General features: G+C 38.4%; 1 protein-coding gene across 3 annotated transcripts in view; it reads right to left on the bottom strand.

Annotated features, from left to right (window-relative positions):
- Positions 1–3,964: 3,964 nt before the first annotated feature.
- TTC7B (tetratricopeptide repeat domain 7B) overlaps positions 3,965–17,178 on the bottom strand; it is a gene marked incomplete at both ends in the record, with an annotated part of 122,961 nt that continues 109,747 nt past the window's right edge. For all 3 annotated transcript variants that reach the window (XM_079536814.1, XM_079536813.1, XM_079536815.1), the window contains one exon: positions 3,965–4,186. In XM_079536814.1, coding sequence (XP_079392940.1) covers positions 3,965–4,186 — 222 coding nt within the window. The remainder of the gene's footprint in view (positions 4,187–17,178) is intronic.

Below are 17,178 nucleotides of genomic sequence, written 5' to 3' on the forward strand. Positions count from 1 at the left end.
CATCTCTTCCCGCCCTTGCTGTCTCTACAGGTCTGAGGGATTCCCGTCAAGATTCACATAATCAGCAATGACACTGATGCAAAAAATGAATATTCATTATCTTAACTGCTGGCCACAAATAAGATTCATATCAGGTAGTTCTTTGTGATGACATAGATCCATGCAGAATGTAATACATTCTAGCATAGCTTCTACTGCGATCTGAGAATGTAGCCTGGAGATGATGAGCTTAAACAGATGAAATGCTGGAGAAGTACGCCTGCTGAATGAGCATTTTAGCATAGAGGGGTTTTAACTTGGTGCTAGAGGGATAGGATGATTGCCAGACTGATGGCAGGAGAAAACGGAATTTTAATTGATAACTGAACAAAGAATTAGAAGTAAATCTTCAACTCTAGTCTAACCAGGCTGACACTACTGTTCCACAGTAGAACAAAGCATTCGGGAAAAAAAGACTTTCAAGGAAACCTATAGCATTTTTTAAAATAGCCTTTGATGTTTAAAATGCATATAAATAATGAAAAAGATTTCAAAGATATGGTTGGATTGGCCCTCACATTCCTGTAGCTCTCTCTCAATCATGCAATTAAATAATTCCTGAAGTAAAAATGGTTATCTACATCAAAATTAGAGATGAAGTTTAACCAATTAATTGAATTATTTCTAAGTAGTGCAGATTCAAACATTTTACCATGTGCAACAGAGAATGGTAGAACACTGCAGCTTGTGCTCAACACACCAAATTCTACTCACTCAGAGAAGTGCGAGGACACTGCAGAACAGAGGAGGTCTCCTCTGAATGCTGCTGTTCCAGTCTTCTGAAGGAAGGACTGATTCCTGTTCATAGACTGGAGATGTTGAGTTTGTGCAGCTTGTCATTAGTTATACACAGCTGGCATGTCTGACAATGCAATTTATTAATAATGTTAAGCTGGTGCAAGTACAGGCTGCTTTTTTCTTTTCTGTTTATATCACTCCTTATACAGCAGGTCAGATCAGAGAACTACCTGTAGCCCCTACCAGGCCTTCGTGGGAAAGCCAGTAAGACTCTAAGGGGCAACAGAGAAAGGGGCTGGCTGAGTTTTCAGCTGGATCAGTCCCCAGTTTGCCTCATAGTCTACCTGAGCGGCTATTGTTTCTAATATAGGCTCAGGGAGGAAGACTACAGGCAGCTCTGTGCACCCACGCAGAGATTTGACCACAGAGCAAAGCCTGATGTAGGGAGCACTGACCTGGGGGCAGAAAGGGAACAGTTCCCCAGGCCAGGGGCTCACATCGGCACTGCAAGCTCCACTTGTGGACTGAGGTATGAGAGCAGCTTGAGGAAGAAATCTTTCTGCATATCATCTAAAATGGATACCGAATATAAAAAGATTCTTTGGTATTCTTAATTAAATAGAAGGAAAAAATAAAATGGGGGAATAAGTCACACAGTCATAACACGTAGTGACATTGTCTTAAGGTGAAAACTATGTTTAAACAAGTGCTGCTGTTTAATTCATGTGCTGCAAGGACTTCCACTTTAGCCTGAAAACACCCAAATGTAAGGACTTACGGCAATAATCAGCTTTTAAAAATAGATAACTGAGCTTTACCAAGGCTGTTCCCAGGAGGCACAAGGCTGTGGATTTACACCAAAACTGATTCTAGAGTAAGGGAAACAGGAAAAAAACAGCAGCAACAAATTCTCCTTGAAGAGAAGACATGACTCTATTAGAGTACTAACCTTTCCACCTGGGGAGTTTATCAAAAGGGGACAGAACTGTAAATTAAATGAGAAGAATAAATGATAAATTATGCTATTACAGAATTCCTTTACACTCTATTTTTCTTCAAAGTTCTCTTGAGAATGGCCACTGCTCCCAGATCTATGTGCAACGTGCCTTGTTAGAAATGCTTTGATACTATAATAAAAGGTGAATAGATGCTACGAAGGAGCACATCTGTGAAAGGGATTACAAATATAACTGAACTTGGATAGCAGAAAGGATCCAGAGGAACTGAATTAAACAAACAAAGGTTTTGCAGTGTGGTTTGGTAAACCACATAGAAGATACTAAAGACATCAGCCCAGAGCACGCACTTATTATGACGTGGGACTAGAAAAGAGAGAATGGCTGGCAAACAGAAAAGAGAATAGAAACGCCAAGGACAGCATGAAGAAATCACATAGAACTGGCACTTTAGAAGGGAAAGGGAAACTTTGATATTTCTGTAGCAAACAAGATGACAATTGCTACTGATTTTTAAATAGATTTGAAAATATTGCCTATAATGCTTTGGTCCATTTTACAAGGAACATGTGATCTCAGCATTAAGTAGATATAATTTGAAAGCACCCTTAGTCTAACAGGCACAAGAAATGCCAAAGAAAAAGAGATATAAGTGAAGAGTTTCACCAGATTAAGGTATTCTGCCACTGGAAGATTCTCACTGGAGTGCACAGAGCCTGTCTCACAGTGGGGATCCTCGAGGCTCCTGAGTTGAGTAAGCTCTATGGTGAGTTGCAAAGAAAAACACTTGCCATTTTTCTGAATCATCTGCTATCTTGCAGTGAGCATTTTGAAACTGTTTCTTGCGACATATCAGGCACATACCAATGAGCATTCATTTTAATGGGAAGTCTGGAAGTCATCCCAGCTTCCACGAGCCCACTAGGACACAAGGCTGCCCTGGCTTGCACACCTTGAATGCTCATCACAACAAATTACTCTGTAATCTGTGCATCCCAGGAAAACTCTAGCAAGCATTTATCTACATTGTTTGGCTCTATTATATCAATATGGCAGTAATGTTACCAGGCAACTTTTCCTTCAAGGGAAGTAAAGAGTGCAAGATGTTGAGAATAGTGCACAAATATTTAACATGATCTTCCCAAACACTAATAACATATATGGAAAAGCCCATGTGTTATGTGGAAGCAGAATAATCTGGCTTCAACAAGAGCTGGAATGGAAGGAGTGAAAAAAGAGTAGTAGTGAAGACTTAGGGAAACCTGAAATCTCAAATAACTCTGGTACTGGCAAAGAGTACAGCTGCCTCTATTCTCTAGACACTAGTCAAGGCATTTAACTTTGGTGTCGCTGATCATCAAGGTCAGCCAGCCACAGAACCCACATCAATAGCATTCATTCACAAGATATCTATTACCCCCTAGGTTCTTAACCAGGGCACAGAAAAGGTTCCATTTAAAAATCATTTTATTATTAACATAATCTTCCCATTTAGCCAAGTGTGGGTCATGAATAAGGAATGTCGGTAAATACTCCATTTGAGGTTCTTTTTACATATTTCCATTGATAAATAAACTCTGAATTCACATAAAAAAGTTAAACTTAAATAACTAATATATTTTTTGTAACAGGCATACATTGGTAAAATATAAATATTCTTGTACTCAGCCTTTGCTCTAAATAGAGAGAACAGTTAGCCACACATCACAGTTATTAACAACTAAAAACAAGAACTCAACTGATTCTCTGGCCTGGACTAAAATAGAGATGGAAACAGAAAATTCGCATTTTGACTTTGGGCCAAAAGAGGTTGAGAGGCAGGAAGAAAACAGTTTTCATAACAGCCTTGTTAAAAATAGTCTGCTCTGCCACTGAATTTTAACTTGGATATATTATTCTACGTTTGGTAGTTGATTCCATTATAATTTTATGTAACACTCAAGTATCACTAACAAAGTATGGCACATCTTTCAGGAACAATATAATGAACTTTCAAAACTACCAGGGTAAAAACATTGGCGATATGACTGATTTGGCTCTGGTTAGCCATTCTGTCCTCTCAGTTCAACAACAGAATGCATCATGACACTGTTTTGGCCACTTTCCCACAGAAGATGAGTTTGTTACCTGCTGCTCTAAGGTTTTTCAAAATAATCAGTTACCAGGCAGCCTGAAACACTGGGTTTTCACACCCAGAAGTCAGACCAAAATAAGCTGGCCAAGGTATCCTCTCAAAGAACTCTCGGGATGATTGTAAAAGGGACAACAGGACTGCTGGCTTCAAGCTCCAGTGCCGTCAGGAAGCACTCAGTAGCAGCATCGTCATTGCCTTGAGCCTGCAGCACCTCACCCAGGCCGTTCCAGACCTCGTGGGCCGTGGAGTTCACCTGCACAGCATCTCTGAGAATCTTCTCGGCCAAGCTGTAGCGCCCAAGCTGGTGAAGTATCAGTGCCTGCAAAAACACAGCAGAAAAATAGTCGAGACTGGTCACAGTGGGATAACGCTGAAGCTCAAATGATATGTTGCAGCAATTAAACAAACGCAGGTAGTGGATGGGTTCAGAGTGCTATAGACTATATATCATGTGCATCTTTTTCATTTAAAGACATGGAGCAGGTTGATGCAAGCTACTCAACAATAAGTGGCTTTGGACCAGAAACATTGGAATGCAAAAAACAAACTCTGAACAACAAAATCTGTTTATTTCTCCCTGTAAATCTGTCCCTCAAATCCTCACTCTGAAGTACAGATAATTAGAAAACACTGAAATTTTGTGCAAACCCTGAATTGTCCCCGATGCATTTCTGGAATTCTGCTCACCAGGCTGGCTTTCAATCACAGACTGCCAGCTGCATCTTACAGAGCAGCAGAACAGACCATGCACCCCAAAACGACCACATAAGAGACACAGGTACAGTTTGATAAGTAAATAAATAAATACAACAATGGCTAATTTGCTTAGCAGATATTCTGTCATAAAGCTACTAGAGGTCTTCTCTGGTCATGGGTTTTTTGAGCTGTCAAGTGAGTCAGTATTTCCAGAGTGGGTGAAGAATATTTCCAATTAAAAAAAAACAGATAACTTTCAGAGATAGTATTTTTTCCCCACAGGAAAGCGATTACTAGTGACTGGCAGGTATCAGATGGGAAATTTCAAAAAATGAAGCAAGGACATGAAACCTATAAACATACATATGTATATGTATCTGTGTGTGGTTTGCATGCATTCAGTTTAGTATAACCATCCAACCTTAGAAACTTGAAAAGTGTTACTGACTTTCAACACCTGAATCTCTAATTCATTTTCTAAAATTATTTCTGGGGGTGGTGTTGGGGGAGTGCTGATTTCATACTGATCAAATGTGCAAATTGTTTGCAAATTATTTTTTTCCCTAAGTATACCAGACTATTTTCCCCACTTGCTGAAAATTAAGGCTTTTTTTTCAAGACCAAAGGAAGCAACCAAATCTTACAGTTATAATACTGTTGACTGGAACAGAAGTAAGTTATGCTAAATCTGGTCAATTCTGTTTGGAAAAAAAAAGTGCAGTAGAGACTACCCAGCTAACAGAACATAAGTAAATAGTTGTTGCTTGATGGTTGCTATACTCTACTAAGAATATACACCATGCAGCACTTGTGAAGGAACTGCTATGGCTTGGACAATCAGGTTGTGTACCCTCACGACTTAGAGGCCATAGCGTTTCAGAAGCTGACAACCAGACATTCTCTGGCATGGAGAACAATGGATATCCTATCACTGTGATGACAGGAGGATTCCTACTCTAGGCTGCAGCATCCAGGTGACAAGCTTTGCATCCACAGAACAAATGAAGAGGAAATTAGACTCATTTCATGTAAAGCATCAAAAGGATAGCAACGTTTGGTCACTATCGCTGTGGTCTGAGCTCAAACAAGTGATCTGGAGAAAGAAGGCATCATATCCTCTGACTCACTGATTTGCTCCCTCAGAACGATGGTCAGATGTCACACACAGCCAGTGTCCAGCTTGTGTCTCCTTCCCAAATGGCTTCATTAAAATTCTGAGGCACAGAATATTTTTGTCTGTGGTCTTTGCCTGGCTTTGCTCTATGAAGCAGCACACTACTGGCAGTGGGAAAAGGAGCAGGCATGTCAATCATGCAGCAGCATCCTGCAGCGACCCCGCACCATCACCCAGCCAAGAACACTGATCTCCAGACTACCAGCTGTCAGCAAACACTTGCCCTCTGAACTCAACTCTTCAGCAAAAAAAAAAAAAAAAAAAAAGAGAAATAAAAACTCCTCTAAGATTTCCCAACAGTCAATACAGATTACAGTAGTCCTTAACTTGTAAATTTCCTTTGCTTTATAATTGGAACTAAAAACTCCAATCTACTCGTTGTGGCCATTACCCATATACAGACAACATTCATCTGCAGTGTAACGCTAGATCTCTCACTTAATGACTGGAGATGAGCTTGAGAAATACCTCAGCACTGCATAAGCTCCAAGTGACATATGGCTCACACCTGCAGACCTGGCATGGTATTTTAAAAATCACACACACATTTTAGTAGATAGAACCCACAGTGATTCTAGAACCTGAATCAATTAGAAAAGCTGTTATACAATCACTCTGGTAAATAATAAGAAATACTAGTAGGAAAAGCACCTACTCCATAAATACAGAACGAAAAGAGTAAATTACTCAAGAGTTACACAGATATGCCCACTATTTGTTCTCTGTACATTTTAAAATGCTACAGTGCTTCACAGGTTTTTAATGCAACTGTTGGCATTCTGCTAAGACAAAGCATCCCATTGCATCTCTTTCACATGAAAGTGATAAATTTACGACATTTGCTGTTAGCATACTGTTATAAAAGCCTCCACTTTGAGTGGGTTCCTTCAATTTGCAGTAGTTTGGTTTGCTGAATTTGCATGTTTTCTGACAATTTCTGGTGGCTGTTTTTGGCAAAAAAATAAACCCTTCCCTATATTTCTCTGCTAGCCAATTCTACATGCAGAGGTTGATTTTGTAATTCAAAAACAAATAGAAAATTTTCATCAGAAATTGCATAGACAAAAAAACATTTTTTGTTTGGTGTGCCACCATTGCACACCAAGTAGTGTTTCATGTCTGTTTCTGCAATTCATTGCCACTGTTCTCAGAAATTCATGGATTTCAGATTCTGCCTACATTAGGAGAAGCCAATGGCCCTTTATCACACCCAGGCCATTGCTGGGGTTCAGAGACAGGACTAACAAGGACAGTCTAATTTCAAGAGCATACAAGACCTGAGTTCCTAAAATATATATATATATTATTGTGTGCTGTTCATGATAGGGAAATACTTTAGTCACTGGAAAACAAGGTTCTACACAAGTTTCACATCAAAACAGAAAAAAAACCCACCAGGAATTAACAAAAATGAAGAAAAAGAAGTTCCAATTTTCTTCCCTGCCACAGGTTATTTTCAAGATCTTGCAGATCTTTCCTCATTTGATCTCAAGACGCAAAGCCTCCCTCTGTTTAATGATTTCACACGTGCTTGTTCCCTCTCTCAGCATCTTTATACCTCATTGCACATTGCCCCACATAAAGAACTGCTATTCTTTGCTCATTTCTCAAGAACATCTGTTTTCATAATGCTCAGCCAAATAGAGCCCAACCCTCACTGAGGGCCCTTAGCACTGTTGTCAAAACATAAGTCATTTGTTTTTATTCAATATCTCCTAGGTACCTGCACAAACATAGTCGTTAAAAACAGCTATTGAGTCTGAATATACAGAAATATCGTAATGTTCTATCCAAAACATTTGGATGAATAATCTTCATTTGTACTTATCTTGCATATATTATGGAACAGGGATTATATCTTCTGTGTGTTGAACAGCATCTGAGGGCTAATCCTGTTTAACGTTCTGATTAATGACATCACAAGAATGTTGATAAAGCTAAGAGGATACAATACAGAAACAACAGGCTGATCATGAGAACTGGAATAACAGAAATACAGCAGAAGTCATTAACAGCAAGTGGAAAATAACAGGGCAGCAACAAAACTGGTCTGCAGCATGGTGTAAGCCCATCAACTGCAAGTATCTCGGGAGAATGCCTGGCATAGATCAGGCAGCCATAGGATAATAGTGTGAAAAGGTGTCAGTGTGGAAGAGGGAAATGCAGGTGACATCAGGAGAGGTTTCCAGCAGATAGTACATAATGACAAGAAGACATCCTCTGGCACTTCGCGTCGTTCCTGTTCAACAGACATCAGTCAAACTAGAACAAGCATAGAGAATGACTATTGGGATGATCAGTAAAAATCTTAATTTACAAGAGAAGACTGGCAGACTTGGTTTGTTTAACCTGGCAAATCAAAAACTGAGAGATAAATTTACTTGTTATAAATACAGTAGAACGGAATAGAGAAAAACTATTTTAGTTAGAGAATAATGTTGGCAGAGGAATAAATGTGTAGAAATTGGCTGTGAGTAAGATTACCAAAAAAAGGTGTGAGCATTCCTGGCAATTGGAGCAGGGAGTTTTTGCAACGGCGTTCTGCTTGTAGCAGCAGGGTGTAAAACAATTCATGTTTGAGGTTGAGCCTATGGGCTTGCATGCTCTGATGGGTGAGAAGGTGACTGCGAGCCCCCACTATTCCTGATCCAATATCAGGTTTTCCATCAACTGAATACCCACATTCCTTCTGGTCATTAGTGGAAAGTGAGACAATAATGGCATGCTTATATAATGTCATGACTTGATGCTTCCGTTGTTTGAAGGACTTTCTCTTAATTTTTTGGGTTACACTGAAGAAGCAAATGCAGAGAATATCCAATTAATGAATGCAAACATTAAAAGGCAAAATTATGGTAAAATACCCAACTTACTTTTGACGAAAACTGAAATGACAAAATATTGTCTTTTGGGCACAGAAGGATGCACAATGGAATTTTCAAATGCACGTAGCACAAGATGTTTAATTAAGCACTGACTTCAGTAGGACTAAATCTTCAGTCCATCTTGTTAACAATCAGCAAGACGTTATGCACCCATCTGGCCCCTGACACAATACAGCTTCAAAATCTGAGCTATGCAGATAGCAGTAGAAAACCAATCACAAAATTTAGTATACACTTTAATAAGTCAAAATCATATTTTTGACATGCCAAAATTATATTCTATATAGTCTTTTTCCCCCTTTCATTTTCAGTGCAGTGAAGCTATTTCTTATAAGCTAAGTCTAAGTATTTTTAAAAAGAAAAACATTCAAATGAATTCTAATTTCCCAATGCAGCTTGACACAATCTCCATGTAAAACCTTCAGTTAGCAAATGTACCATTATTATTAACAAAATATCACTTGGTCTGAACAACATGATACAATAAGCAATTGTATAAAGCTTAAATAAGCATGCAGTGAAGTCTTCACTGCAGGGAACCTTTTTTCTGCAAATAGGCTTTTTCTCTTTTGCAAATTAACCTGTCATAATGATTAACCAAACAGTCAATGGAAATCATGCATCTAGAAAAATAAACACGGAACAGAAATGGAAAACCACTTAAATAACTGATTTCTGATTTTGAAAACATTATTGGAACTATCTATTTAGATGAGTCGAGGAAGGTCACTTTTTACGTGCTTTTGGGGAAATGGAAGTCTGTAATTTTCTTTCCATGCAACTAACTTTTGAAAAATAATAGCTGTAATTATCACTCGTTTTATGCCTCAGCAAACCAGAGCTTTATCATGCCAAATGAATTACTTGAAATAACTATCAAAAGTAACAAAAGCAAACAAACAAAAACCCAACACTATAAAGATCACTGTGGTTTCTTCTACGTGACTAAAAATACGCTCGAGTGAGCAGGAGGCTTTCTTGAGATGGAATCATCTCACTGCTTGTCCACTAGCCCTGGCAAATAAACAGTTCCCAAACTCAGCAGAAGAACCACTTGAGATGCCTTCCTTCGTCCATTTGGAGATTGAAACAAACAATTTCATTTTCTTTGAGAAAAACACAGCCTCCAAGTAGGAGATGTTCTCAAAAGTCAGATTTTTTTTTTTTTTTTCAAAGCAGAAAAAAAAGATGGAATCTTGGACCATGCGTCTACTTGCAATTTTGCCTTCTTGAGAGATGATGCTAAACTCCCAGCACTGAACTCACAACTCTGCAGAGAAATAAATTGATAAGTGGGAGAAATGTAGGCACTTAACGTGCAAGAAAGCATCAGTTCTGCTGAAGATTTGCATCCTGTTGAGCTGCAAGAGACCTCAAGTATGGGAATTTCAGTTATACCAGGTAAAATTTTCATACTGTATTTTTTCCTAGGTTGATCTATTACAAGAGTTCTCTAAAGAGCTTCTAAATTTGGCCCCTTTTAACCTAAAAATATTTCAGCGCTGAAATCTTCTCTTGCAAAAACAGTAACAAAACTTTATGAGCAAATGAAAACTGTAGTGGATCAATTTTGCTTTTAATAAGGAGAGAGAGAACAGTGAAAACACCATTTGCCCAACTCACTGATGGCCCACAGAAGCCCAATAAGCTAAAAGCTGCAAATGTATGATCAGATACAGAGCTATACTCATGTTGGAAATAATGATTTTGATAATGACATGAAAGACTTAGAGAAATTACCACATCCCAAGTAAGTTTCCCAGTTCTTTATCTTAACTTCTTTTTAAAGTCCCAGCACGATAATTCATTTTCACATAAAAAGACATGGTAGAAACATGCAATCTTATTTAAAAACTTGAAAATGAAGAGTTATGACTATAAACAGTTAAAGCTCAATATGCAAGGCATGTACAGCATATCCATATGCACTGTAAATTTAGCATCACAAAACTGCCCCTTCTTACACACTGCTTTTTCAGCCTATTTTGCAGGTGTTAAGGTGGCTGCTATTTTCAGAGAAATCCATCAAACTAAAGTTTACCAGAGACTTGACAGTGTTGTGCTGTAATAATGAAACAGAAGCATTGGCGAGAGAAAAGTGAGCTATTTTCATGATATGTGGACAAATAAGTAAAATTCTGTACGTGACGTTTCCCATATTCTGCGATTAAAAACACATATTTAAGTACATCCTATGACAAATATAAATGCTGCTTTTTTTATTCTGGGTCTCTTTTGGATTCCACGTACTTCACAATTATGTAGCATGAAATAGCACATTATTTATACACTACACTCTCCTGTTTTCCTCTTAACTGATGAATTTGTACTGTACCATGTCCATCTACTGGAAGTGTTACTTTACTCAAGAAATTGTGTATCAGTTCCTTCTTTGGAAGAAGTGTACCAGGAACAGCTACATGTTTAGTCACTGTAAGTAACTATTTTCTGCAAGTACAGAAAGTTTGAAATGAGCCATTCCATCAGAAATAAGCATAATTCTATGTCTGCTATGACAGATATGGATGCATTTTAATTTAGGCATTCTGAAGGGCATCCGTATTGTAAGGTTTAAAGACAACTGGATTGATCAACACAAGTAACAATCGTTCTCTCTAAATTAAATACATAAACTTTTTGAACTGAAAAAGAAAATGCAATGTACCAGTCATTTGTTTCCACAATGTAGAATCTGAAATCCATTGAAATAAGATAAAAATTGAAATTTGTTTGAAGAAATAAAATGGAATATGCAGAAAATAGAATATTTTTGCAGCTCTGTGTGTTATTCTTTTTGTTTTGTTTTGTTTTATGAGGACAGGCAGCTGATAGCACTACAGCTGATCACTCACTAGAGCAAAGCAACTGATGAACAAATGTGAATCTGTGCCTGCAGCCAACATTTTTGCTCATTGCCTATGCTGAAATATTGCCTTTTTTCATGTTCCTTCCTGCCACTCTCACTTGCCTTATTCAGTCAGCAGCACACCCAGGAATTTAGCTGTGTATTTTGTGTCACCACTAAAGCTCCCAAGCTCCAGTCTGTTACGTTTTACCCTGCCCCCAATCCCAACATACCCCCTCAGGGATCCAATTGCTTCCCCTGCTGCAAAACACTTGTTGCTAGGAGAAAACTTACTGCTTGGCAACAGAATCATGAAACAACAACTTGGGCTTTGTTACTCATTGAACTCTACATTGCCAGTGTGAAATAATGAACATGTGTGATTGTTGGTGCATCTGTGTACTTACAAACCCTCGAAAATGACTGACCCTTTCTAGCAGGAGCATCTTTGCCCTTTAGTTCGTTACTGTGCACTGCTGATAACCCGGAGTTTCAAAATGGAAAGTTTGTTTGGCTTTAAGTTGCTGATTGCAGTCTCCTACTGAGATGAAGCTCTCAGGGAACTTTTTTTTTTCCCCATAAAATAACATAGTTATGCAATTGGCTGCCATAGCTTTGATTTACAATTTATTTGAACTTCATATCAGCTTATAAAAATGCAGCATCACTACCAAACTATATGGTGAGTTCTATATGGTTTGACTAGTTTGACACCAGCAAGTGCAAAGTAAGTGGAAGTAAGACACCTGACTGGTAGAGAGGAAAGCTCATAGCTTCAGAGGTAATAGAATGCTTTATCTCCATTTGAATATCACACTGAGGCTCTTAATATGCTTTGTCTACACACAGTGAAAACACAGCAGTTCTCCTTCCAGCCGTCAGACTGCCACGGCTCAAGCAGTGCTGTACCATCCTTCTGATCAACCAAGTACAGCCTGTCTTCAGACTGTGGTCTGTTCTGAATTTGGAGTATTTGCCTTCTGGTGCCAAATGTTTTACATTTCCTCCCAGCTGTGATATCAGTGCCTCCCCACCTTGCTCATCCCTTTTCTCCTCAAACATTTTATAGATACAAGTGCATGACCTTGTTACACTATACACAATAATGTGCTAATGGAATACTAACATTTTATCAGTAGAATCTGTGGTTGTATCACGACATTGCCTGATTTCAAAAGCAAGGCTGGATTTACTACCGCATCATCATGCTACCTACAGAGCCTCCCAGATGCCACTTTTTACTGATACCATTATTTTCCAACTTCCAAGTCACAGGGTGAGAAATAGTGTGAAGTTCTGTTACTCAAGACACAGGGCTAAGATAGAAGTGTTTTCAATTGTAGAAAGAGGAAAAGCAAATGAACAAATCATCCAAAAATGATACAAATGCAGAACAGACTGAGAAAAAAGCTCAGACCAAGATTATGGAAGGGAGGAACCTGAGATTCAGATTGCTGAGTCCATATTCAAAGACTTGAGCAAAAGCTTTATATTTTAAAGGACCTGAGGATACTGTGAATTGTTTCCTTACTCCACTGTCTAAACAGTAGATTTTATTTTACATTTGACATTCCTGCTTTTGAAAACTTGTTACCCATGCAAAATTATATGCAATGGACAGAAGAACCTGTATTTCTTGATACTGGCCAACCATTGATACCATTAAAGAAGAAATATTAACAAATAGCAAACTAATATTTTAGAAGCTGTATTGCTCTTCATTAATGAAAGATTTTCTATAAAATCACAATGAACCTACAGGTGGTATGTAGCTTGTGTAAGTAGCAATTAGAAAAACTGAACACAATCTAAAGTCTGGTGTATCAAAGAAAAAAAACCAAACAGTTTTAAATCCAATATGAGGTTCAGTGGTTAAAATTTATAATTAAGAGAATTGTTAGAATATTTCAAATCAGTAACTTTGGAAATCATTACCTAAAATATAACTATTTTCAAGGCTATTTCTGTATACATTTAATACTACAGAAACCGACACTAATCTGAATTTTTGGGACTATGGAAAGGTCATTAGAAGTGAATTAAACTTTTCCAGAGTATTTTTGCATTGATGCATGCATAATTCTCTCAAATATTCTGACAAATACTGCATTAACTATTGAGTCAGAACTGCAGTATAAAAGATGACGAATCCTTTTATTATTAAAATAAAATACAAATAGAAATGTAAAGATTTAAATGCATAATTGACATTTTTTTCTCTTACCCTTAGCCAGAGACTTTTGCATATGTACGTGCATTTGTTGTAGCTAAGCTATGGCTACAGTCATTGTTTCAGAAGTGTTACGACACCATAGCAGCACATACTAGACTGGTATTGCAATCATCTCCAAGAACAAAAGGTTAATTCTAATAAAGCAGAGTTCTTCACCAAGCCAAGTGACACTGGGAAGAGTTTCGCACTTTGGCCTAGGAAGAGAGACTGTGAGAGTTCCAACAACATCCCCAGGCAACAGCATTTGCCCACACCAAAGCAAATGCTGAGCTGCCATCTGCTCCTCAGGCCAATGCACTGCAATGAAGAGAGACTGGCGTTTTGCAAAGAGGCTTCCAGCATCTGAGGGCATTCATTCACTTTCTCATCCTCAGACTGTTCAATAAAGGACAGCAGTAGTAGGTGGTAAACCACCAAACTGTCAGTCTGACAGAACAGCTACCAGCAGCTCCATCCATAAGGGATGGATGTTTCAGTACCAACGGAAGCCATACATCCTCTCATCTGTGCACAATCAGGCAGCGATCATAGGAGTCAACCTGCAATCACTGGCTAACATAAGGCCTTTATCACTTAGAAAAAAAGCAAAACACCTCTTTGCATACTGACCTTTCATAAAACCTCAAAAAGTTGCATATGCTTTATGACATTATTTTCCAAAAAGGTAGGAAAAAAATTTTGTGTAATTTTTAGAGAGAAATCTCAAGGAGAAAAAAAAACCAGTAAAACAAAAATGTTTAAAATAGCAGCACATTTCAGCAACTTAGCCTTTTCTAATTCTGGCTTGGAGGAAAACAAGGTGACTACTGTTTAATGCGACCTACCTGTCATCTTTGGAGTGCATGTAAATCGATTCAATTTTCTCACATCTGTCTTTTTGCGGATCATTGTTCACTGTTTGCATAGAACTTGCTAACAAAATATTTTCAGTTTAATCCTGTTGCCACATCTCTCAGAAAATCTTCAGATATTTTCCACAGCTGCAGTTCAGTCACCTGAATGCTCATTGTGGATAAGAACAAGTCTGATACGAAGCTACAGACCCATTTTTTCATCCAGCCATGTCACTTCTTAAAAAATAAGGATAGAGCTAGCCTGGGAGGAAACCTGGGAGGAATCCACACTTCAGCTCACACTGATAGTACACTTGCCCTATTGGTCAGTCTCAGGTACTTCTACTGGATTTTTTTTGCTGTTTTTACTGCGTATTTGGGATCATGTGGTAACCTGTGGAGCACAAACATCACCTTCCTTCCCTAATGGAAGAAGAAATCTGTAGCCTCACAGAATTCATGGTGAGAGCAGAGAACATGATGTCTTGTAGTGGCTTAGCAACTCATCAACAGCTCAGATCAGCCAACAGCCCCAATCCCACAGGCAGAGGCTCCAGCCTTGCTCTTGCATTTTATATTTGTTAGCAACATCATATTTCTGTTATCCAAGGTCTGGAGGTTCTCCAGGTCTCACTTTTCATCAAACTGAGACTTTTCCCCTGTAACTGCTCTTCCCCAGTACAGGTATTACATCGACTGTCCTACAGTCTTTTTGTAGCTTAAGTTTCATCAACTCTTGCTAGACATCTTACTTACTTCACTTCCCTTCCAAGTTCTGCCAGAACTCGGGCTGGATCCTCCATACTCCTCCACCAGCAAGTGGACTCTTACCACCATTTCCATGTTACTAGGTTTGCTTTTGTCATCCATGATAAATACCACATTCCCACTAAAGACTCAGACAAAAAGAGCTTAATGTGGTTCTGGACTTTTTAAGAATGGTTTTTCATCACTGCACTGATTGACACAGCACTTTAAATCATATGCTGCTGTAAGTTCACAGCTCTTAATCCATTTTCTAAACTGTGTGATAAGTTAATGCACAAGGCCTAAATCTGCTGAGAAAATGAGTGTAATTCCAAATGCTGTTTCTCCTTCCCTTTGGTTTGCCAGTACCAGCTGACAGGCTGCTGAATCACACTTGATTCTTGATTCCAAAAGTGTCAGAATTTTGGCCATTTGAACCACTTTTCTAGTTCACTGGAGCACAGCTGGCAGGAAGAACACAAGAATGACATAAAAGGCCATCCCACACAAGGCTAAGATTCCATCAGAATAAGCAAACTGGGAAGCTGATGTTCACTGAGAAAAGAACTGAAATGTAGAGTGGCAGCTTCCACTTTCAAAGATAAGAATGACAGCAGCAGTGTGGTTTTAGTGGGGCATGTGAGAATGCAGGAATGTACAGTGACCTCTGAGTGCAGGGAGATACAAACCCTTCTTATCAGCTCTTACGTTTAACATTCAGAGGTTCTATCTTAGGCAAAAACTATTTAGATGTAAATTTTGTATTAAATCAAATCTAATGCGCACAACAGAAAGAGTGCACCTACTAATAGATTTTCCTACAATTTTAGGAAGCATGAGGTTTGATTCTGGAGCAAATGAGATGACTTCGGATGCCTAGGCTAAAGCTACATCATTTACTTTCAACAGAGATCACCATCTGCTCACACTGTCGTATCACAGTTTTAAAGGAAATTTTGTTTGATGCATCAATTACTTTAATAGATCTGACAGTGTATCATACTGTTTTAGACTTTACATCAAGAACAGCTATTTCTGGCAACTGTAACCTACCAAATTCTGGCAAGGCATTCAATTAACATGACAAAGCATCATCACAGACTGCATCAGTGTCACAGCATTTCATAGCTCTCTGGTAAGTCTTTGGGTCTGTGACCCTCATAATACCATCTGTTCCAGTACCATTGTGGCTATGGCTTTTTCAAATGGTCATAAATTAAAATCCAGACAGAATCCCAGAGAAGCTATCATCAGCTGTCAGGACAAGTTGTAGCACAGAGCATAAAAAAACTGGAAATTGAAATGAGTCTGCAGCTGATAGTGGTTTGCCTGCTCATCTTTTGAGCATCTGTAACTGCTTGATAACATCTGTTTTAAAGTAATACTTGCTTCCTATTTAGAATAAAGGGCTTTGTTTTTAAGTGAGAGTAGGTACTTCTAAAACCTCATCTTTGTTTCCATTTACTTATTCTAAGGTAGCAAACTCCCCTGTCCAGCAGAGAAAGTTTAATTTGGAAAACAAGACAAAAGCAATTTTTTTTAAGTAGGTCAGATCTCCCAGGCCATAAGGCAAGTAGTTTTCCAAAGTGCCCCTTAACACAACTATTGTCTGCATAGACTTAGAGCTCTGAAATTATTTTCATACTGCGTGTTCTATGGAAGCTATAATGAACGCACATGTTGGTTGGTTGGTTGTTGTGGTGTTTTTTTTTAAACACTCATAATGCATGATTTTGTCTAAATATGCTATGATGCCAAGTTAGACAGCTAACCCACATAATACCCAAAACTGCTTAGTTCAGAGATGAGCAAAAAAAAAAAAAAAAAAGGTCATAAAATGTTGTTATGTAGAGAGCATTTTTAGTTTCTGACAACTGCATTTTAAAACAATACATGTC

Source organism: Tetrao urogallus (assembly GCF_951394365.1).
Source record: "Tetrao urogallus genome assembly, chromosome: 6".
NCBI lineage: Eukaryota > Metazoa > Chordata > Aves > Galliformes > Phasianidae > Tetrao > Tetrao urogallus.